The sequence below is a fragment of the Elaeis guineensis genome, chromosome 1, assembly GCF_000442705.2.
Source record: "Elaeis guineensis isolate ETL-2024a chromosome 1, EG11, whole genome shotgun sequence".
NCBI lineage: Eukaryota > Viridiplantae > Streptophyta > Magnoliopsida > Arecales > Arecaceae > Elaeis > Elaeis guineensis.
In genome coordinates, this window is record NC_025993.2 from 106,906,107 (window position 1) to 106,930,804 (window position 24,698).

Below are 24,698 nucleotides of genomic sequence, written 5' to 3' on the forward strand. Positions count from 1 at the left end.
ATGATTAATATATTTAGTATATATCATATGGCCATTTAGTATGTATCGATAAAAATATATATTGAAAATGAGAAAAAAATAATATATTTTTTTTAATGATAAAAATAATTATTCTGTTTGTAAAAAAATATTAATTTTTAATTTTAAATTTGATATCAAGAGGAATATGGTAAAATATAAAACTTGTCCTATATCATGTTCTTTGGTGTCCATCTCATTCGATTTTTGTTCTAACACGGAAGTGGCACGGAATTGTCGCCGGCGGTTGGCTAAGAGCGGCGACCCGAGGGACGGGGAAGGGAGAGAGAGAGGAAAGAAAGCCAGCGCCACTAAGAGCTGGGGAGGTAGAAAGAACAGGGCTTACGTACCCCCAAAAAAAAAGAAAAAAATCACTTCAGCGTAAATTTTTAGACCACGTCGCCATCGTCGCATCATTTGGGCCAGACACCCTTTACACGCCTGTCGTCATCCTACCTCCTCCGGCCTGCGTACAAATTCATACGACAGCGCAAAATTCACCGTCCCTTTTACTCCCGTTCAATCCCCACCGTCCACTACCCTGTCAAACCGCGTAAGAGAAGTCGAAAACAGCAGGTCGCATCCAAGGGTAACTGCACGAATCACACAGCCACCAGTAAATCAATATAAGCCTTTCTGTTCGTAGTGGGTGAAGCCAGAGGCAGGACACCGGTCGGGAGACGGCACTCGACATTAGCCATCAGGACTGCCAGGCGCACCAAAGCGCGTTTAACTGACGCGAGCCGCGAGTCCTCTGACCCCGGTTTCTCTCGTCCTTCTTTCTTTCCGGGTTCTTGAAAGCCTCCGCCAGATCTGGACAGGGAGCAAGAAAGAAAACCAGAAGCGTATCACAGAGAGAGAGAGAGAGGGTGAGGGAGGCGGAGGCGTGAAGAAGAGATGGCGAGCGATAGCGATATCGACGAGGACGAGCTCCTCCAGATCGCTCTAAAGGAGCAGGCGGAGCGCGATTTGAGCTACCAGAAGCCGTCCAAGGCCTCGAAGCCCGTCGTCAACCTCGTCCAAGCGCCCCGGCCACCGCCGTCGATGGCCAAGGGCCAGGGCAACCCTAACCCTAACGCTAGGGGCGGTGCCGCTGTGGGCAAGGGGCAGCGTCGGCCGAGCAGGGGCGGCGCGGACGATGACGACGACTCCGAGGTCGAGTTGCTCAGCATCTCGTCCGGTGATGAGGATGCCTCCAGGGATCGCGGGCCCCCGCAGCGGAATCGGCAGCGGAAGGCGTCAAGGGACGAGGGGGATTGGGACGGGGACGAGCCGAGGAGCTGGAAGAAGGTCGACGAGGCCGAGGTATTCGCTCCCCGTTCTTGATGGATTGGTCCTTTTGAATCTAAGATGGGTTCACTTGTATGGAGGCAGACGCATTCTTGCCCCATCTTTTATGGATTAATTCTTGAATTTGAGATGGACTTGTTAGTAATTTCTTGGTAATTTATGCTCCCATTTCTGATCGGTAAGTTCTGGAATTGAAGATGGAGTTGTGGGCAGTTCTTACTATCGCATGCTTCCATTTTTTATGAACCAATTCTTGATTTTGGGATGCGTTCTTTAGTATTTCTTGGTAATACATCTCTTGCATCTTATTGGTTACGATTTTTTTGTAACAACAGATGCTGTTTTCATTTCGAACAGTTTGTGATAATGAATTGGAGTCCCAATAGATAAATTCCCAATGAACCATGGCGTCAAGTTTCGGCTAATTTTTTGGTCTGTCTTTCTGCTGAAGAGATCTGTGCATTGGAATTGTTATCTTTAAGAGTTTTTGGAATCTCTGCACCAAATATGGTTTGTTATATTAAAATTGTATTCTATCTAGAGTGTCATCTTTCATGGATCTTGTTAAAAGTTTTGTTGTTTTCTTGCTTTCCAAGAGAAGCGTAAGCAAGCTACTGATAATTTGACACTTTTGTCTACAATTATCAACATTTCCTGGTGATAATTATGGCACATGTTCTTTATTTTTCTTCACCACATTGTAGTTTTTCTCCATGTTAACGATCCTAGTCCCTATTCCACCAATAGCCTGAGAAAGGAAGTGGGTCATGTGTCTTGACAGGAAGTGGATGAGCTGGCTGGTATGATTTAGAAAACAAAGATCAACTAGCTGATCCCATCTAGAAAAGGGACATGCCAACTGGCATTTTTTTAGGAAAGAGAAGTAACTTATGCACGGTTAGCTTGTACTATGTGCACGGTGTGTTTTTCCAGTGATGTGCACACTGATAGGGTTGCTTCAACAATGGTTGGGTGGCATCTTGATGTTTTTTACCTTATTAACAGTGATCATGAATTTGGTATATGCACCATTTAAAATTTGGTTTGGTTCATGTGTTGTAATTGGCTTGGTTAAACTTCTGTTTATTCAATCAGATAGGTAACCTGCTTTCAGTGAAAGAATGCCACTGAACTTATAAATTGTGTTTGCTGCAATGGTAAATTGAACATCAATAAGTTCACTGATATATTGCTAGTATTTATTGCCAGTAAGGTATACTTGTAAAGTTGGGCTGTAGTGTATTAATGAATGCTGATATTTTAAATCTTAAAATGTTTTGATGCTTACTTATTAAGGACAAGCAGTGATTCTTATCGCTAACTCCTGTCTGTTCCTTCAGTACCTCTAGATTGTCAAGAACTTCACTGTTCTTTTTGTTATCTTTTGCATCATTTATGATCCATTCTGATAGCATCTATGCTAGCAGATTTGCAATATAGCTTCTCATTTCTGGTCAAGCATATATTTACGACTGACAAGGTGAAAGATGAACGACCTATTTATCTTTTCCTATTTTCAGCTAGCTCGTAGAGTCCGGGAAATGCGCGAGACAAGGGCAGCACCTGCTCAAAGCTTAGATCAAAAAGGGACAGCAGTAGGTCGGAAGGCGCTTACCAATCTACAATCTTTACCTCGAGGAGTGGAAGTTCTAGATCCACTGGGACTAGGGTAACATTTCATGTACATGGGTGGCCATCACCAATAATTTTGTTATTTTTTTCGTATTTTTCTTAGGCTTTCTTAGCTCATCTTTTCAGTCTTGAATTGCTTTTCCTCTTAGCTCTGAACCCCAGTTGTACTTTTGGATGCATTCAATTCTAAGATGTTGCTCTTATTAGAATTTAGTTGAATGTTTCAGTTCATATTATCCATCCAACTACTTCACATGATATATCATGTTCCAGATTTCCACTTTGTCGCATTAATAAATTAGTTATTTTTGGCTGTCAAATCTTGAAGCCATATAGTGTTAGCTATTATTTCCATGATCATGCTCAAAGTGGAGCTTCATACATACATAGGTTTATGCATGTGTATATATGTATGCATTTGTGTATGTGTACCATGGAATGCTCAATGGATATTTGGAAGTAAGTTTTCCTTTTTCTCTTCTTTCTTTTTAGGCAGTCTTTGATCATTGGCACGTGGCTTATTTTGAAATTTTAATTAAAATTCATGAAAATGATTCTATCCACACTATCATATGCTACCCTTTCTAGGTTGTCATTTTCTTTTCTTTGCCTTAGTTAGTTTCTGTTGTGAACTGACAGGGTAATAGATAACAAATCTTTGAGGCTAATTACTGAAGCTTCAGTAAGCTCACCAGTTTCTCGAGATAGGACTGAGCCATTGGATCCCAGTACTCGAGGTATGCTAACTTCTTGTTCTAGTTGACTCTTATGATGAGTGACGATCCCATAATTGTTGTGGTCTGATTGTTGCTATTTTGCTAATCTTCTCAATACTTTGTATAGGTTTGAAATGGTAATATATGTTGTTGAACTTGTGCTTTTATTGATAAAAATGAATCCACATGAATGTTCATGGGTGATAGTACTTATGATGATTTTGCATGCAAAATTATGGAGTTGTGTAAACCAGATTTTTTGAATAAGTGCATCACTCTAGTGGATTGCTTATATTGGCATGTTGCATTTCACTCTAGAAGGTTTTTAATGCTTCTTGGGATCAAACACATATTAGTAAATTATCTGACTGTTCCTTGTAACCTTTCCTATTTATAGCTGCAAGAAGAATGGCCCATGTTTATAGGTGATGTTTTGTCCATTTCTGGGACATGAGTTGTTCCATGTGGTTCTTAGTTAGTGGAGTTAGGTTTTTGCATATTCTTAGCAGGAGCCACTGTTGTTGTTTTGTGACTAACATCCACTAATGAATCTGAAGGTTGTTGAGCTGATACCATATTCAGATGTGGTGATTAAGGCTTTTAGGCGCTTGCTTGGAAGTCAAATGCCTCAAAAATTATAGTCTCTAACCAGTCAATTTTAGAGGTGTTGTCAACTCTCAACAAAATAAGAAGATGAAGGATCAGGTACCCCTTGAAGAATAGGGGATTAGGTGGATAATGGGAAGCATTTATTTAGACTGTTGTTTAGGAATGTGATGATTAGTGGCTATGTTGGCAAGTCTAGGAGCAAGATTGATCAACTTCAGACCTTGCATTCTCGAAATCTGGACAATGGTTGAAAATGGAAATATATAAGTGAAAGGTAGCTGAAATAGAGAAATAATGCAGGGTACATCTGGTAGAAACCACATGACTCAATAAATGGGCAAAATCTAGCTGACTGTTGAGTATAATGTATAGAAACTGTAACATAGTCATGAGAAATTTGCATATGAAGTATATAGAAACTGTAGTGGAGTCATGAGAAATTTGCATGTGGAGTTGATATGTACACTCCTCTTTCCTTAGAACCCTGCATTTCCATGTAACACATCTATAGGGTGAAACTATAAAAGAGTGCATAACTCAAAGAGGATAGTATATTTATGAACCCCCAAAAGAAGTGCTGCAAAAATGAGAGTTCTAATGTTAAAAGTAGTAAAAGTAGATGTCTACAGGAGTCAGGAGAAAATTGTTACAAAAGCGGAGGGTCTTTTTGAGACTTTAATTTGTTTTACCCATTATATCATCAAAATTTGGGTCTCTTCCATTTTCTATGGTCACCTAAATCAATTGCGTTTGTTTCCGAGATTTTTAACATCTGAAACAAATTGGTTCTTTCATTACTTCTAGTTTTCCTTTCCAATTTTTGCCCAACTATATGCTCATTATTGGTTGTGGGTATTAGCTTGACTGCAAGCCGGAGTTTATGGCCTAATATATCTATATCTGTAACAGCAAGGGAGATAGTTTTTTAAGTACAAAATAATAGTAGTAGGATTTTGTGCTTTTATTATTTCATTGATTTCAACTTCAGTGCTGTTGTTATTTAACAAAAGCTCGTGTCTTAATTTTTGCAGAAAAAGTAATGTATTCTTCTCCAAATTTTGATCCCAAGGTTTTTCTTTCACGGGTTCACCAAGAGACAAGTGCTGCAGATTTAGAATCTGGTGCCCTTACTTTAAAAACTGATCTTAGAGGAAGGACACAGGAGAAAAAGCAGCTCGTGAAGGAGAATTTTGATTGCTTTGTCTCTTGCAAAACCACAATTGATGGTACTTAGTTATCTAATTTCAATGTATATTTATGGTGTTTACATATGTAATTTGTGGGTTGAGTTTTTATAGGTTTGCTTCCAGATGCTGTAAGAAGTTGCTTTTGTTCTTTGCAGATATTGAGTCGAAACTGAGGCAGATAGAGGAAGATCCGGAAGGTGCAGGTACTGCTCACTTGCATCAAAGCACACAAAATATCAGTGCAGTAGCAAATCGTGCATTTGAGCCTCTATTTGAGAGGCAGGTAGAAACTGAATCCTTTGTTTTAAAAGTTTGTGCCTTGGAACCTTGCAGTTAATTAATGGTTCCATTAATTTGATAAACCTGATTTCTTATCCATCTTGGCAACAATTAGGTGCAAGCTGAGAAAATCAGATCAGTTCAAGGAATGCTTCAGAGGTTCCGTACACTGTTCAATCTGCCGAGTGCAATTCGTGGGAGCATTAGTAAAGGCGAATATGATTTAGCTGTTAGAGAGTATAGGAAAGCGAAGTCAATTGTGCTTCCTTCTCACGTATGTCAACCTTGCCAACTCATTCATTTTAGTGTCTTGGACAGTAAAACTGCTCTGTTTTCTATTGGGAATGCTTAACTTACATCATTGAGCTGAACTTCTTGTTATGTCTTATCTCTTATAGATTGGTGGCAGTACGTTATGGTTAGAATCATTCTTGATGGTTGATATATAGACTGTAGTGTGATTTATTTTAGTCAGAACTAGAAAAAAGATGAATATGGAAGGATTGAGTCTTGTGGTGGTAAACCATGGAAAGTCCTAATATAAAGTATGGGTTGTCGTCTGCTATAAAGAGGAAAACACTGAGAAACATGGTGAAAGTTTCGTTTATATCCTCCCCACCCTGCCTTAAAAAAAAGGAGGAAAAAAGGGGTCTTTCATTTGCATTATGGCGGGCCAAAGTGGCCCTTATCCTTTTAGAATCCAGATAAAGGTACCAAAGTGCATCTGTAATGGTGGTCTTGGGGCTCATTACTTGGTAGAGGAAAATAATAAACAAAATTTTTAGGGCCCTTAAAGAGACACTGGTGTAGAAGCTAAAGGCTCTGTGGGAATTAGTTTTTCCTGCATCTTCTTGTGTCATCTTTTCTGAATTTTCTTCTATCTTGGCCAGACTTCATTCCTCCCATTCATTGCCAGATAATTTTTCCATAAGAGGGAGGAGCCACAGTGTTGTGACCAAATCTTTTTAATGTGCACAGCCATTTACTATCTGCCAGAACATAAATATAACTACAAATAGAAGAAAGATAACTCAGAAAGAAAAGTGAATAGGAACTTAAATAATAAATCTATGCTCCGTGTAATACGTAATTTCAGCAATATAACAAAGTTGTGTAGGTATTCATATTTCTCTTTAAAAAACCATGGAAGTCCTAAAGTTTCATTGGCGGTATTTTTGTCATGGTGTCTTATGCCTTTGTTTCTTCTTAAGGTTGAGTCCAATCTTCTAGAATAGCATCAGGATGTTATTTTTTTCTTATAGCTGGATTACCGTTTTGAGTCATCCTCTATTTACTTGATTGTTAAGAACGAACATCGATAGCTATATTAAATGCTTTGTGGCTGTTATATAGGTTATTAGGTACGTTGCATGCAAGGGATTCGGATGAATGTTGAGCAAAAGAAGAGTGATGTCATGGAATTGTTGGAATTTTGTGGTAACCTTGGTTAACTATGGATTAAACCTCACTCCAGAGCCCTAATAGAAATGCATGAAAAAGGAATCAGTAAGGTTACCCTCAGTAAATGTCTCTAAATTCTTTTTTCCAGTTGTGGATTGTTTTGAACATAACACTTTGTTGCTGGGCTAACATAAATTTTATGTTTTTCAATCCATCTTTTTGCTCATGGCAAACAAAGTTGAATCAGCTTATGGACACTTCATTCTATCATGGACATAACAAACTCCTAAGGTTTGTGTTGAGCAGAAGCTCAACCGAAGACCTGCATTTTAAGCACCAAAAATTTTAAGAGAAACTCCTATAAGTCAAGATTATTATGCACCTTTAGAACCTTAACAAAACCCAAAAATTGAAGTCTACAAGCTTATCTGGTACAATTTTACCTTTGTTGACCCCCATGCTCTATAATCTGGTGTAGAATCTAGGAGATTCAGACCTGAGATAATTGAAATCTCTTTTTTTTTTTTTTTAAAAAATTTTTTTGAGGAAAGATGATGGAAGTCTTGTCTTACCTAATTACTGCAAGAAAACATTGCAGGTCAGTGGGAACCTGAAGTCTTGAATTGAAATTGATTATCTGATATCAACTTGAAACTTGCTTAAAATTTGGAAATAAGTAGGAGTTCTGGTTTAGTTAGACATATGACTTGAAATGCACCTTGCGATGTAAATTTTAGTATTTTCTATCATGAGAAAATCCTGGATATCGCAAATCCCTTCATTCAGATGAACCACTTTCATTTTAGATGTTCAAAGATTTGAAACTGTCAGAACATGGTGCAACTTAGATTGTTAGAATGGAAAGACAATTGGCGTAGTTTGGAGACTGATGATTTGATAAAACCCAATTTAGAAATTGTCTTCATTTTTTGTGCTTCGATCCTCTCACACAAAAGACAAAACCACACCAAATCCCACTTATTTCTTATGATGCATGACTTGGTATTTCTCCACTTTCAGGAACAGTTCGCTGTAGTCAGCTATTTTGGCATTATATTTGCAATCTTTCTGATCATACTGTGCTTGATAACTAGAGTTCTTATGAACTGCATTTCATCTAGCTGCTATATTCCAAGGAAATTATGTTATCTTCTAGATTATAGACATGAATCTCCCAACATTCTTCTTCCAGATTGAAGCTTTGGTATATCTTTGTTCCTGTTATTCATTTGTTGCATTGTTGAAATTTAAAAATACAGCAAGGTTTCTGTGTCATGCTGTAAAATTTTAGGCACTCTGCATTATGCTCTTTGATGTTCTTGGGGAAGAATATCTGCATCTTGCTTTGAACAAGATTAGCAGCTAGGCATTTTCTTTTCTTAATGTTGGTCAATTTATTCACAATTGTGTGAAATTTTTACTTGCAGGTGGGAATACTAAAACGTGTACTTGAGGAGGTGGAAAAAGTGATGCAGGAGTTTAGGGGCATGCTTTATAAATCAATGGAAGATCCAGAGCTTGATCTAGCTGATGTAAGTTTCCCATGTCTAATTCACTTTTACAGAAAATAAACAAGATAATGTAATTTTACCTGGTGCCTTACAAGTGCTAATTGATAAAAACCCTGTGTTGACTTGGCTTGAGCCTTCTCATAGGGTGAGCCACCTTAGTTGTACGTGAATTAGTTAATAAAAAAAGGAAAGAATGTTTTCATGTATTATAAATTGGAAAACTTTTAAGAGAGGAAAATAATGGGACAAATGACCTTCTATTTCTCCTTTTGCCCTAAGATTTCCTTGTTCACGATCTTTCTTATTGTAAATCTTTTTTTTTCCAATTTGTTTTATACCTCAATATAAATTAATGTCAAAATTTATGAATTAATATTATAATTTTGGATTCCTTGCCCTACTTCACTTTCATGTGTATTATCTATTCTACTTCTGGTAGGTATAATTTGTTCCTTGTGCATTTGTTTCAAGGGCCCCAATGTGTCTTACGTTTAACTAGTGTTCTGTGCTTTTAGCTTGAGAACATTGCTAGGCTATTGCTGGAGTTGGAGCCTGATTCAGATCCCTTGTGGTATTATCTTAACATTCAGGTACTTTATAATAGTTCTTTAGAAACTAGTTATGTAAAAAATTCTAATGCTGTTTCATCTTCTTGATACTTGACATTTACTTAGCTGAGTGTTTTAAATTTCATTTCTTTTGTCAGAATCGCAGGATTCGAGGTTTGCTTGAAAAGTGCACTTTAGATCATGAGGGATGGATGGAAATTTTGCATAATGAGATGCGGGAAAAAATGCAATCTGATACAAGATGGAGGCAACTCCAACAGGACTCTAATAAATCTGTAAGTGCTTTATTTGTGATATGCTAGTGGCCTATCTAATGCATTTGATACTGCCTATGGATTTATCACTTGCCATTTACTTCTGTTATGATTTCTTAAGAATCAATAATCAGAGGGTAAAATCAAGATGGAAAGAGGAACTGCCACATGAAAATCAAAAAAGAACTATACATGCAGTACTATATGTGTAATTGAGTTCCTTGATCAAGTTGCACTAATTTCAAGCATAAAATGTGCATTCACCTTTGAAAAACTATGCTCAAGCTTTAATTTCTGTTACTTTCATCATGTATTATTATTCTATTTAATGTTAAATTAAAGTAACCATCTGTATGTTGATATGATTGTTACTCTTCTGTTTTTCCTATTAGATGTATTGACTGGTGCTTGATATCTTCTGTTTTATCCAGTTAGATGTTGATTCGTCCATAGGTGACTCTCTTCCAGTTAATTCACAGCTGGTAAATATGATGGGGGAAAAAGTGGATGCTTTAAGAGGAAGGTATATTCGCAGGTTAGCTGCTGTACTTATCCACCACATGCCAGCATTCTGGAGATTAGCTCTATCTGTGTTCAGTGGAAAGTTTGCGAAGGTATTACTTTGAATCAATCTCTACTACACTTCTGGGTTTAATAAATTGTAATGCTCAATATTTTTGGAACTGTTATGAATATACTTGAGAAATGTCCTTGGAAAGTTTGCATCTGCTTAGTGTCTGGTTCCTTTATACTGTCACTTTCTCCAAACTGGAACCTTTGGCTAATTCTACTTGGCATGTTAAGCAAATGAAATTTTATTAGGTAGCCAATGATTCAACATGTTTTTGTCATCTATGCAAAGTGCTATTCTATGGTGGACCTACTTTTGTCTAGAATTTAGGTATCGAGGATCTTCTTTGCACAGAAACTAGGTTCCTATGCAGAACCACAAAGCTCAGAACTTCCTTGCCAACAGTGCTGACTCTTTCCAATTTAGAAGAGAACTTTAAAAAAATTGAAAGAAAGAGACCCTTGTCATTCATTTTTGCATCTGATATCATCAACTAACTTATTGAAACCTTGGTAATTACAAACAACAACTTGACCTTCTTATATGAGCATCATAGTTTATCCAGTCTTATTAATTTTTATGAGAACCACACGAGGGGCGTTTTCTTTCATGTGCTTCATATAGTTATTATCTTATAGGAAAATGGAAATATAAAAGTAAAATGTGCAGGATATTTCAAATCTATCATATAAATACTATTTTTAAGGTATGGTAAAGAGCATGATGTGTTGATTTAAGAAAAGATCGCTGTTCTTACCATTGATCTCCATCATGTTTATGTATGCATGATAATAAAGTAGATGCTTCACACCAGCAATATGTGCACAGGTTCCTTGTTGCCTGACATAGCATTTTGAGTTTTTGACCAATGGGTACATTGGCCCCAAGAGTACAGCTTTTAGTGTCCAGCCTATGCTGCCTGACATGGATGGACTGGTTGAATAGATATTGTTGTTCATGTGCCACCTTGTTTGTTATAGTTAACTAAGTAACCGACTTGCAGAATAGAACAGTGCTAGTATTTTATGGGAGGTTAATAGGAATTCTGATGTTAATTTCTTTACCGTATCAGTTGGTTTGGATGTTATTATTTACAAGTTTGTTCTTCAGTTGTCACCTACAGAATTTGTACAGTATGTAGGCATATGAAGACCTAGGGCTGGTCACACGTTAATAGAGGTTCATAGAATTGTAGTGAAGGATGTGAAAAGCTGTATACTGAGAAAGAGTGCTTTCATTCATGTCCATAAAGAAAATTACTAGAATTGGTTTCCTTCTAGTTGAGTCATTTTTAATACTCTCAGATGTGCTAACCTTGCCCTTTTTCCAAGGTCACTGCTGGCAATACACTTCTTGATTCTGACGCAAATGCTAAACCTGCCGCAAATAGGAGCGAGGATAAAGTTGGTGAGGTGAAATACTCGAGCCATTCTCTTGAAGAGGTTGCTGCCATGGTTCATGATACTATATCTGCATTTGAGCTCAAGGTATAGTAATTTCTCACATTTTTTGTTGCAAATTAGTTAATGAACCTTTTCTCAACTTACCTTTCCGAATTTGTTCCCTTTTTTATTCTTTCATATTAGTTGTTCGTTGTTGATCTTGGGAAAAAAACTTAATGATGATATCACTTCTCTAATTGATTACATAGCCCTAGACATCATGCATTCATTTATCTTTCAGCCATCCTAGAATGATTCATAATATTTGGCTCCCTCATTTAGACTTCTGTAGGATTACACTTTGGGGCAACTCTTATTTCTTCCGTCAAGCTTTATATGAGATAATCTTGCTTTCTATGCTGAACCAGCCATGTAGCATCAAAAGCAAGTATTTTTGTGGTGTTGGCAAAGAATGGAGAAGAAGGGATTATAAGATGCTTGTGGAATAGTGATCAAAGTAAGGTTCACCGTCTTGGTACTGAATCCTGTATTGGTACCATTCTATTATAGTGTTGGTATGCGGTTTGGTATAGTACGAGATAGCGTATTGAGTGTCGGTACGGTATGAGATACTATATCAGTTCAGTACTGGTACGGTTCGGTATGCCTCATACTGGGTGGTACAAGGCGGTATGATAGACTATGGATCAAAGCATATTGCTGACTTTGATTTGGCTATACATGAGGGAGTAGTAAGAATATGGGTTTTTGAGATTTCACATGTCACTCCATTAGAAGGTGGCTTGAAAAGGGTTCGCCTGTATGTCTAGTTTTGGTAGCATAAATAAAAAGTGTCATGGTACATGGGATTGGTATGTATCAAAAATTGGCATGCTTAAAAAGGCTATAAGTATAGATGCTGCTTATAAAATGAAGGCAGTTTATTGTGTCCGAATAACTCCAAATTGCAATTAGTTGTAATGGCATATTTGAATTCAATATATGGGTCCAAAGAACATATTGGTTTGGATATCAATATTAAGATACATCTGGCATACAACTGTTTAGTTAATATTTTTCTAAAATCTTGTATCTTATTTCACATGCTTTTTGAGATCCAGATTTGCATTTGCAAGTCAACATTCTGACATGCGCGTGTGCCTTGGCAGCATTAGTTTCAATGCTTTGATGTAGATTGTGGTGCTTTGAGTAGATTTTTCCATGCAAATTGTAGCTGTAACTTGCATTATGGCTACATAGTTATTGATGTACTTTATTTCTTGTTATTATGTATAGGCTTTGTATCTTCCCTTTGAAGCATCCATGCAGTTTTCTTGTACCTATCACCACTTATGAGTGTACTGTTTCCTGACATGATTGTTATGTACTCTAGTTATCTACTGGAATTTGCTTTGTGTTTGGAGTGCAATTATTATGCAGTCCATTGTTATTGCTGTTGTTGGTAGGTACTGAAAGTTAGATAAGTTCCTGTTTTGATGACAGGTCCACAATACATTTCGTGATTTTGAAGAATCAAACATTCTTCGCCCATTCATGGGTGATACTATAAGGGACATAGCTAAAACATGTCAGGCTCTCGAGGGGAAAGAGTCTGCTCCTCCAACTGCTGGTATTTACTATTCTTTTCGAAAAAGCTGTATGTTAGTCATAATGTAAAACAGGATATAATCTTTTGAGCATTTTCATGATTCTACCAGTAAAAAATTTGCGGACCCTTCATTTTGAAATCACAAAGATTTATATACTAAGGCTCTGCTCATGGATGCGGGCAACAACCAAGGAGATAGTCAAAGATGAAACATGGGTTCCTTTATCTACTCTGGAAAGAAATAAGTCTCCATATGCAATTTCTTACTTGCCCTTGGCATTTCGAGCAATGACAATGTCAGCTATGGGCCGGATTGATGTGTGAGTTTTTGCTTCTTTTTATGGATTCTACCAATGGTATATGAAATTTTTTCGTCACTTTGTAAATATATTCTTATGTTTGTGTGAGTATTTAGAATATAAATACTCAATCATCCTATTACAGAATCAATCTAAGTAAAGGAGCTTATGTATATCAATCTCGGTATTTACTGGCTTTAGATTGATTGTTTCTACTTTCTACCTGTTCAGTATGATTCAGAATCTGAGGGGTGAAGCAACTAAGTCAGATGACATTTTAGAAAACGTTCAAGAAATTCAAGAATCAGTTAGACTTGCATTTCTCAGTTGTTTCCTGGATTTTGCTGGTATGCTTTATTTATATTGAATGCAGTAATTAAGTAACTTGGTATTTTGCATAATCAATTATCATAGTGAGTCTTATTTTCCATCTGTGTAAGTGACTCAGGTTATATTGAACGAATCGGAGGTGAAATCTCACAGAGTAAATCAAAAAAAGAAAGCAATCACTTGCAGAATGGATATGCAGATGGTTTTGACGGAAAGTCATCTAGCATTCATGTCGATGGTGATGCTGCTGCTGATTGCCACAAAAAGCTGTTAATAGTTCTGAGTAACATAGGCTATTGTAAAGATGAGCTGTCGCATAGCTTGTATGACAAGTACAAGCACATATGGCTGCAATACAGGTATGCTTTTATAGTTATCCCTTTCTCCTCGTCATTTGAGATCCCAATGACTGGTTTTTTGGCTCTAGAAATTTCTTATGAGAATCTTTCCATAGCTTAAATCAGAAGTTTGGGGTGGAAAGTATCTTCTAGATTTGGGGGATTGACCATGATCTTGAATGTTCCTGAGAATCTAGAATTTAAACTCAGAGCAGTGAAAATTTAGAGAAGTTTTCTTAGTAGGGACAAGCTGGTATATATTTGCAATATGCAGGGCCAAACCCTTGATATAGAAGCATCTTTCATTTCTCACTAGGGAATAAGCTGGTATATATTTCTTAATGCTTCCATTGGAGTTTTCCTTATCCAGGACACCTTCATGCAAGCGAATCTCAGTTTTCATTTCCAAATTGAGAAAAAAGAATCATGATTTCAACTTTCTTGTGCTTATTTGTTTGAGAGAAGGTTTCATTAGTTTTCAGCAATTTAAAGTTGACTAGAAGATAGTTTAGCTTTTAAACTAGCTACAATGATTATATGCTTAATGGTCATACTGAAATTTCAACAAGTCCCCACTGTTTTAGGTTAAAGTTTTGTAGAAAGGTGAAATCCAACACTTGCAATGGAGAGGATTGGTTGCTAGAGGGTTTATCTTGATTACTCATAAGAATCTTCTGCTCACCAACTTTTAGAGTAGTGGCTGTGAAGTCAACAGGGGAAAACGTTACTGGTGTCATATTAAAGAGACTCTTCACTGAATAGGGAAAATAGTAGCTTTCCATTATTTTATGAGAATAATTGAGCTCTTCAATTATAATTCCAAATGGCTCGACCAATACAGGAAGAAATGTTCTTTTCATGGACTCCACGAACTCTATTTGTAATCCATTGCAAGTCCAAAGACTCTGTAAAATCCTTTCCTAAGAAAAGATAAAATGAAGACTAGATTACTGAAATTCCGGATTCCCAATCAAAATTACCTTTAAGGGACAGTCCTAATGGCTTCCAAAATTTCTTCACTTCATCTGTACCTAAAGTAGTTCTTTTAGGTTGTGCTTGGTTTGAGAATGAGAAACGTGGAATAAAGACAGTTATTCCTTTTGGAATAGACATTTATGTTTTTATTTTGCGTGATTTTCTTATTCCTAGATTGGAATAACTTTAAAACTGAGGGTATCCCTTTTCATGTAATATTGGGGGAAAGGGTAATAGATGATGTTACTCCAAGAGTAATGCTAGCCGGACCCCATTGGAATAGTTATTCTAAGATTATAAACAGATTTGTCAGATTAATTATTCCTCCTGTTTTTGCATGACTGCTTGGTAGGAATAAGGTCTATTCCTGCTTTACTTTCAAGCCAAACACAGTCTTAGATACATATTCAACTTAGAAAACTATGAAAAAATAGCTTTTATAATCATTCTAAAGGTGCATATATATTGAAAATCCTACTAAGTACCAATTCCTAGAGCTTTAGTATCGAGGAAATCTCTAGATGTCTCCTATCTCATCAAGGTATGGTGTTTTTTAGGTGTTATGAGCGAGAATGGAACCTTACGCTGCCTGTGGTCCATGTCCATGATGTTCTACTCTTCCTTCACAATTTTGTACTTGTTTATATTTTCGTCTCTTCCCTTTTTTCCCTTAATTCCAACCCCTCTCTTTTTCTTCATCCCCTCTGCTTTCCTCTCTCATTTAGAACATTACGAACCAATTAGGGGGCCTGGATTCCTTCAGCCGAGGGCTTCCATGGCTTCTGTAACAAATTTGGGCTTTAGAGGGGATTATAAGACCGATCCTGCTGTCAATATGTCAAAGTGGCATAGGGAACAATAGAAAAATGAAATCAAAGAATGAGTTACAATTTCATGATTTATTTATCCTTACTACTATCAACCAATTGTGATGGTTTGGTATGTACAATCAAAAAGTAAGGCAGATGCAGTCAGGAGAAGGGTTTGATATGGCATCAGAAGGTCAAGAAATAAGATGATACCTGAGATATCATGTGTCTTTATGTATGTATAAATGCACCCGGTCTATAGAAGGAGAGCAAGTAAAGAAAGTTGCACACTCCAATCTGTTGGAACGTACAATGAATCAAATTACAATAATTTGCTCATTGTGTGGCCATGTTGCAGAGCATGAATTACAACCAAAAATTAGTACTTTGTTTTAGAATTTGGTTTCAGATACAAATTGACCTCCTCGTGTTATTTGGTCAACAATATCATTGGTGAGATTGTTGAATCTGGTTAGCTTTAGTTAAATTACAATTAGTACACTGATTTCTGTGGTTATCGTGGACTTATTGTTTTGTATACTTTTACTGGCCATTCTGACAGTTTGCCCTTAATTTAGGGATAATGATGAACAATATGCTGATAAAAAAGACCTAGTAACATCATTTTCCGCACTCGAAGAGAAGATCCTCGAACAGTATACATTTGCAAAGGTATGGTGCAATATGCATCCTCTTTTGAGGTTTTTGTTAGGATGGATTATCTTTTCTTTATTTGTCATGTAGCATGAAGATCACCTAAAGATGCATTCTTTTGTTGTTGAGAGAAGCCTTGAAAGGCCTCTATTGACATTGAAGATCTTATCTAACATCAGCCTGATAAGATCTTTGGACAGGGCCTTCATCTTAAACCATGATTGAAACTATCACAGAAAGAGTTAGGGGCTGCTGTGCTTGCCAGCCCCTGTTTTTTGGGATAACTAATTACTTCTATCCAGCAATTTATCTAATTCGCAGAAAACAAGGATTAGGTACTCCTTTGGCCTCCCTGATTACCCCATGTCTATCATAATTTTAGCGATGATGCCCTGCTGGGGTTGATAAGATCTTTTGTCATCCACAGTGCCTAAATTAATTAATGGACTTAAATGATGTGCAATAATTCATTAGAATAGCATGTTTAAGATGTTGTGTTGTAAAGTTGATATCATATAATCAGCTAAAATGTGGGACCAAATGGTTAATTGTAGTAAGAGGGTAGCTAAAGGTGTTCCAGGAGAGTTAAAAGGCAAAAGATATACAAATAGAGAAATTTGATGGTGGAATAATGAAGTACAAGAGGCAAACAAATCAAACAAATCAAATGGATTCGCTTCAAACAATCGCAAAAAAAAATAATAATGAGAATTTTATAAGATATAAGGAGGCTAAAAATGCAAAAGTGGTAGTGAAGCTAAATATGTAGTGTATGATAATTTATATGATTGATAGGTACAAGAGAAGGTGATCATGAAATCTATAAAATAGCTAAAGTTAGGAAGGAAATTTAAGGACATTAATCAAGTTAGATGCATGGAAAATGCGGGCAGTATGATATTAGTGAAAGACAAGGAAATTAAAGAAAGATGTAGACATTATTTTGAAAAATTGTTAAATGAGGATTGTAGTAAAGAACTTCATGGAAGTAAATTAGGGAAGAGTTATGATTCTATTAGTACGATTCATAAAGGCGAGGTGAAGATGGCTTTGAAAAAGGATGCAAAAAGGTAAGGCACTAAAGCCAGATGAAATACTTATTGAGGTGTAGGAAATCATGGGAGATATTGGCTTAAATTGGCTTGCTAACTTATTTAATGAAATCTTAAAACCCAAGAAAATACCAGATGATTGGAGGAGAGGAATTGCGATATTCATCTATAAGAATAAATGTGATATACAAAATTGTTCTAATCATCAGGAAATTAAGCTTATGAGTCACTCTATGAAATTATGGAAAGGGTCACTGAACATGGATTATGGGGAAAAAAACAACTATTTTAGATAACCAATTTGGATTAATGCTTGAAAGATCAACTATGGAGGCTATTTTTTTACTCACTCAATTGATGGAAAATTTGGAGAAAAAGGAAAAGTCTATATGTGTAGTCTTCATTGACTTCGAAAAAGCTGATGGTAGGATACCAAGAAAAGTAATTTGTTTGGCTTTAAATAGGAATGATTGTACATAAAGGGCATATTGAAATAATTGAGGACATGTATGCTGGGGCATTGATAGGCATAAGAAGTTGTTGTGGTACAACAAGTATATTTCAGTTATTATAGGCTTGCATCGAAGATCAGCATTAAGCCCATTTTTTTTACACTAATTGTGGATGAACTTAGTTGATAATATTCAGAAAGGTGTACCACGATAAGTGCTATTTGCGGATGATTTTGTGTTGATTGATGACAGTGAACTAGATTAAAACAAAATTGAACTGATGAAGGAACATATTAGTGGATGGGGCTTAACGATTGGTAGAACAAAGACAGAGTATGTGGAATGTAAATTTAGTGAGAATGGAAATGAAGATGTGATGCCAAATTAAGATTGATAATCAGGAGATACCACAAAGTGATCATTTTCATTACTTAGGTTCTATTGTACAAAACAATGGGGAGATAAATGAAGATATATGCAATAGACTTAGAGTTGGTTGGAGACTTAAAAGGAAAATTTTATTAAACAACAATAAGGCCTGCCTTGTTTTATAGTCGAGTGTTGGGCAATAAAGAAAGTATTGAAAACAGGTTGAGCATAGTAGAAATGAGAACACTAAGATGGAAAAGATAAAACAATAGATGAATATATTAGTGAAGCTTTAGGAGTTGCTCAAATTAAGGATAAAGTAATAGAAAATTGTTTGAGATGGTGTGGACATGTACAATGAAGATATGACAAGGCTCCAGTAAGGACAGGTGCTTTGGTTTATGTAGGTGGTAAGAAAAGGAGGGGAAGATTTAAGGTGTCATGGATGGAGGCTATGAGTAAGGGTATGGAGAAACTTAGAATAACATCAAAGGTGGTCCTAAATAGGAATAATTGGTGAATGAGGATCCATAAAGCCAAACCCAAAAATAGTTGGGAAAAAGCTAGACCGTTATGAGTATGATATATATGAGCTAATAAAATAATGGAGCTTTAAATTTTTTGGGTGGTATGCCAATGCAGTGTTGAACACTTTCTTCCAATCTCACTGCTAGAATATTCTATCTTGTCCATTTTTGGGATATGGAATTAAAAATATGTTAGCATAAATTTCTCTGAGGTGTTGATTAAGAATGTGCTGGATTTTTATTTTTCCAAAAGAAGGCAATCAAAATCAATCAAGGTTCGATAGTTGGTTTTGATTTTAGTTTTGATGAAATCAAATGAATTTTGATTTCAACAATTTTGGTTTGAATACTAAAATAATGTCATTTAGATTTAGGATAATAATCAAAAATAAAGTGAAAAAGGTCATGAAAATAATAGAGACATATCTTTTTTTAAGTACATTATGATGTAGTTTTGGGACCTTTGGAGGTGTTGTTCAATATTTTCAAGCTGAACTAATAAAGAATATTATTTAATTGAAATTTTAGAAAAACATATGTTAGATATGTAATAAAATCAATGTATAATATCAATATTTGATTCCAATCTAATATAATATAAGTCTAAATGGTTAAAACATTCAAGTTCAATGGTGGCCAAAATAATGTCAGGAATAAACTTTTCTCTGATGATGTAGTTCTCCCAAATCTTTTCAGAATCATAAAATCTGAGTTCAGTTTAGAAGAAAATTCTTCCAAAGACTTAGACCAAGGTTTGGCGAATTGGTATTAGAGGTTGTGCCGGCCGGCGGCTGGTATGGTGTAGGTCCATGTCATGCCATTCCAGTGCATACCGAAAATAGAAAGAGGACAGAAGGAGAAAAGGAGAGAGAAAGAGAGAGGGATGGAGGGGGAGGGCTGAGGGTCATACCTAACCTTAACACTAGCAAAGTGCGTGCGAGAGAGGAGGGGGTTTTGGGGGGGGGGTGGTGTGGGGGGACACTCATAGGTGATATTTGGGGGGTGGGGGTTTGGCTTCTCTCAAGCACCATTGTGAGCATGGGGCTGGTGGGGTGGTGGTTATAATCAAATCATTGGGGGTTCAGCCTATTTTCCAAGCTGGCAGGCTGAACCAATCCGAGTTCCCCATCGGTTTGAGAAGCCAGAAATTTTCAACGTCGAGCAATTTCCTTGATGTATAGTTAATGAGCTGGAAATTTGTTTTATGCCTCTTCATAATCCACATGAGGATGAGGTTTATTAATTTATAATGGATGCCTCTGTGTGCATGGGAAGTAAAATTTACAACTTCTCGCTATTGCATCCTCGTCTTCCAATGACTTTCAGAGTTAATCCAAAACTACACGAAGTTCTTCATAATTTATGCAGTTTCTATTAATCTGTTTGCCTGTTCTGTCTTTTTTAGATGGAAGTCTTGAATGGTATTTTTTGAGTACCCTGAAGATCCAAAACTGCACGAAGTTCTTCAAAAATTATGCAGTTTCTATTAATCTGTTTGCCTGTTTTGTCTTTTTTAGATGGAAATCTTGAATGGTATTTTTTGAGTACCCTGAAGATCCCAGAACTTGTTTATTGTGCCTTGCTATTGCGTTTAGTGCACAAGGCTATTTTATGTGCTTCTTCCCTCCCTCCCTCCCTCTCTCTCTCTGTCTCACACACACGCGCGCTTGCACACACACATACACTAACATACACATGTATGTATATTCATGCCAGTGAACTCCATACTTACATAGTTGCCACTTTACACAACTGTCTAATTCAATGTTTTTCTGTGTATCAATCAGTCAAACTTGATTAGGACTGCAGCTTTAAACTATCTGTTGGATTCTGGGGTTCAATGGGGAGCAGCAACTAATGTGAAGGTAAAAAATGTGGGAAATACGGGGCTAGTTTATTCAGATCTTTTATCTTTTGAATAGAACATCTACTATAAAGGAAAGCTTATTTTTTTTCAGGGTTCTTATGAGTTGTCTCTCTTGCAGGGTATTCGAGATGCAACAATTGAGTTACTACACATCCTTGTGTCCGTGCATGCAGAGGTGTTGCATAATGTGTCTATCATGCATTATATACTCTCCATGTGTTTTCATTATTTTTTTCCTGTTTGGAAATAAAATAAAGGATAGAATTCCGGTGGTTAGGGAGGGACAAAAATCTTGATGGATGTGTAAAATGCTGATTCTGTTAAATGCAGAGGCTTTACTTTGTTGAAGTGTATAAGATTGCTCTGAACCTAATTTTACATGTCTTCGTTGCCTTGTCTTCTCTTGCAAGTGTTCTGGTGCTTATAGTTGCCTGTTAGCTGTTTCTTATAAAGGGAGTATTGTTTGAGAGACCAACTTGAATTTATTCCATATAAAAACAATTAGGATACATGCTAGAAATATCCTAAGGTTTAATACAAGGAGTTAACAACAATGCCAGATAACGGTAAGTATGGAGAACTTCTACTATTAAGTTTTCAAGGAACCTGGATACCAGGTTATGCGGTTATAAGATCTGACCCTAAGCAGTTTCATCCCAGTCAACTGCTAAATTGAGAATTCTGATGCATTTGTATGTATGCGTAGGCAAAGAATGAGACTGCAATGTCTTGCTTGATTATATGCATGTAAGATGCAGCAACTATTTTAGAATTTTGTCAATGCTAGTATAATTTGTCTTAATGAACAATGTCTGTTATATTAATATTGGATAATAATACATGGATTTTAGTTGTTTCTGAACTCATCAAAATATAACAGCCTGTTGTCCTGAGCTTTGGGTTTCTTTTTATCCTACATGATCAAGGCTTCCATCCATATCAAAATTAGCTGATGTGTCTTGTTTTCTGTCTGTTGGACAAGTCTAATCAAGATATTGCTTATTGTAGGTATTTTCTGGTGCTAGGCCATTGTTGGAAAAGACATTGGGCATTTTGGTGGAGGGCTTGATTGACACATTTCTCAGCCTTTTCCATGAAAACAAAACTAAAGATCTCAAATCTTTGGACACAAGTGGCTTCTGTCAGCTCATGCTTGAGGTGAATATTTTTCTCTGTTACTGTTTACTTGTTGCGTTAATGTATCAATAATTTATGCTTTTGAACTGTTGTGGGTGAGTAGCCACCTAAGTACTAAGAGGGTCCAGAACTCTTTTTTAATGATCATCTTTCCCGGCAGCTTGAATATTTTGAAACTGTTTTGCACACATATTTCTCGCCGGATGCACATGAAGCATTGAAGTCTTTACAAGGATTATTACTAGAAAAGGCTTGTGAGAGTGCAAATGAGACTTCTGAGAATCCAGGACACCACCGCCGAGCAACTCGTGGGAGTGAAGATGCCATGGCAGATGATCGGCAACAAGGACCTACAGTGCCCCCAGATGATTTAATTGTAAGATTATTCTTTACTCTTTTAATGAACTTAAAATTTTTTAGGTTTATCGTTGTTCTCATTTTAGATATGATGCCTGATGTGAAATCTTACTTATGTACCCATTCTGGACAACTATGAGAGTTGATTTTAGTTCTTTGTTTTGAGGGTTAATTTGAAGAAAATTATTTATCAAAAGATGTTGGGAAGAAACTAATTGTAACTCTGTTAAAAAAAAAGAAAGCGATTACTGTTTTCAAGACTATGGTAGTCCCTTACTAATCTACTCTTTTTAACCATAGAGTATTTGTGAGGGCTTTTGTTATGCCTGCAGGTGCTATATTTAATAATGTTCTTAGCAGGCATTGTTGATCTAAGCACCGAGAACATTTTTTTTCAACAAAGATGGGGCTTGAAAACATAGTTGTGCCTTACTTGCCAAGGCTGTTGTCCATAAATCAATCATATGAATCTTTGCGCTCTGTTATTATCTTTGGTAGTTGAATCCAAGCATAAAAATCAAGAGGCCGCATAATGCTCTGCTTTGCAAGTCATGGCTCTGTCATATTCTTTAAAAAAAAAAAAGATTATTGTGAGAGTGACATTGCCCATGAGATTGTTATGTGAGGGGTGTCATGTTCATTTGGATTTCATCATGCAATTAGTTTCTTCTGCTGTATTGTATCTCATGATTTTGTGATGGGCATTATCCTCATTTGGATTTCATTATGGAAGCAGTTTCAAGCGAAGCTGCTTAGGATTGGTAATAGATACAAAATCTGGTCGTACTTGTGTGCTTGCTGAAATTCGGAGACCATCTGAACCCTTGACATACCGCACAACATTCTTTGCAAGTAACATTTGTATTCTTCTTTTATTATTATTTTTTGTGATTGGAATATGCTTATATATTTAGAAATCATTTGAACTTGTCTTGCTGCAACGATTTCACTGACCTATATTCTATATTTCTATGTAGAAGAGAGAATTTTAATGCATCATAATGCAGTGCTACTTTATGGATGTCATGGTATCTTGGTATAAATACTTCTTGATGTTTTTCAGGCACTTGCACAACAATATAGCACAGAACTTCTCGAAGGGGAACTAGAGAGGACTCGCTTAAACATTGCATGTTTCCTGGAATCTTCACTTCGGTCGAATTCTGCCCCAGAAGCCACAAAACCTGCTTACCCTTCCTTCCAAGGGCCGGCTGCTTCTCCAAGATACAGGAGGCAGCAAACAGCAAATTCTCCAGCAGTCTCTCGTAGACGCAGATGAGTTGATGGGAAGAAAAGATGCCATCTGTTTGTTTGTCCTCCCAATTTTTGTCTTTTCAAAATATCTTACTATTACTGTTGGTTTTCTTATCTTGTACATTGGATAAATTTTTGGGCCATTCTTGGGTGTGTAGAATTTTCACATTGGTTGAGAGGTGGTGCTCTGGCGAGCGTTCTACTTGTATATTTTTTTCAGTTGTAGAATTATATTGATTTGAATTTGGAATACAACGAATGCTAGTATTTTTGGAAAAGTTAGATAGCAATGGTGGGCACATGCATATCAGAGCACCAGATGAAGATACTGGTTGTGTTGCCTGAATAGTGGTACATATGCAGGGTTGGATTGATGCAGAGACTAATGGGATATATGATATATGATATTTAGGTGAAGAAAAGGGATAAGGTGTTTCATTCATGTCCAAAGCATTTATAATCAACAATTTGTAAAAAAAAAATCTTCGTTGTGTGATTACTTCATGCAGCACTATGTGGAGCTCCCTTCTAGTCTTAAAAGGATCTCCCTTCCGTCTCTTGGACTGCGCAAAAGGTGGACGTCTCATTGTCTTTTGGCGACTGAGGCATTTCTGATGGGATTAGAGATCTGATTGGTTTGCAGGCACAGCTGGGAACCCCACACATAAAATGTGCCTTTGATACGGCAACAGTTGTAACTTGAGTAGCGTAATTCTCAAGCTTATGCAAACCTGGATGAAATGAGGCAGATTCTCTAACTTGAGAACTACTTTATTAGGCTAGTATTCTTTACAGACGGTTCACGGACGCACTAGCTGTGGTCGTTCATCTGCGCGATAATGCATGAAGTATATTCAATTATTTGTCATTTTGTACAAAGCTTACGGGTCTGCATGAAGTTGGCAATGTTGCTGGGTTTTGCGCTTCTACATGTTGACAAACTCTGCCAACTTTATAAGGGTCCTTGATAAATTGGTAATGCGTCCTTCAAAGAAGTTGGCAGATGATTTGGATGTTGCCTTTTTATAACGTCTATAGGAAAACTAACAATATAGCAGGTCCAATGGCATCTGATAATAATAGTCAATTACATAAAAATTATCTTATAAAATTTTGGATCTACTATCTCAATTTTTGAATATATTGTTTTCTGGTTCCTATAGATGTATTTATAGTAGGATGGCGTGATTTTTTTTTTTCAATGGTGGAACTAGTTGGTCACCTTGGGCCCGTTAAAAAGTCTGAAATCT

At 36.6% G+C, this 24,698-nt stretch overlaps 1 protein-coding gene across 2 annotated transcripts; it reads left to right on the forward strand.

Moving 5' to 3' along the window:
• Nucleotides 1-679: 679 nt before the first annotated feature.
• LOC105038342 (exocyst complex component SEC5B) lies at nucleotides 680-23,726 on the forward strand. Of its 2 annotated transcripts, XM_010914113.4 has the most exons (21): nucleotides 680-1,323; nucleotides 2,829-2,977; nucleotides 3,580-3,677; nucleotides 5,297-5,491; nucleotides 5,608-5,735; nucleotides 5,847-6,005; nucleotides 8,560-8,664; nucleotides 9,159-9,233; nucleotides 9,350-9,487; nucleotides 9,898-10,080; nucleotides 11,369-11,524; nucleotides 12,923-13,049; nucleotides 13,138-13,348; nucleotides 13,559-13,674; nucleotides 13,776-14,016; nucleotides 16,358-16,451; nucleotides 20,621-20,698; nucleotides 20,819-20,875; nucleotides 21,709-21,858; nucleotides 21,998-22,213; nucleotides 23,258-23,726. In XM_010914113.4, exons 1-21 carry the CDS (start codon nucleotides 916-918, stop codon nucleotides 23,471-23,473), a joined length of 3,300 nt encoding a protein of 1,099 aa, XP_010912415.1. In that variant the 5' UTR covers nucleotides 680-915; the 3' UTR covers nucleotides 23,474-23,726. The 2 variants fall into 2 exon arrangements, with proteins under 2 accessions (XP_010912415.1, XP_010912418.1); XM_010914116.4 differs by lacking the exon at nucleotides 680-1,323 and having other exon boundaries at nucleotides 2,861-2,989.
• Nucleotides 23,727-24,698: the final 972 nt, after the last annotated feature.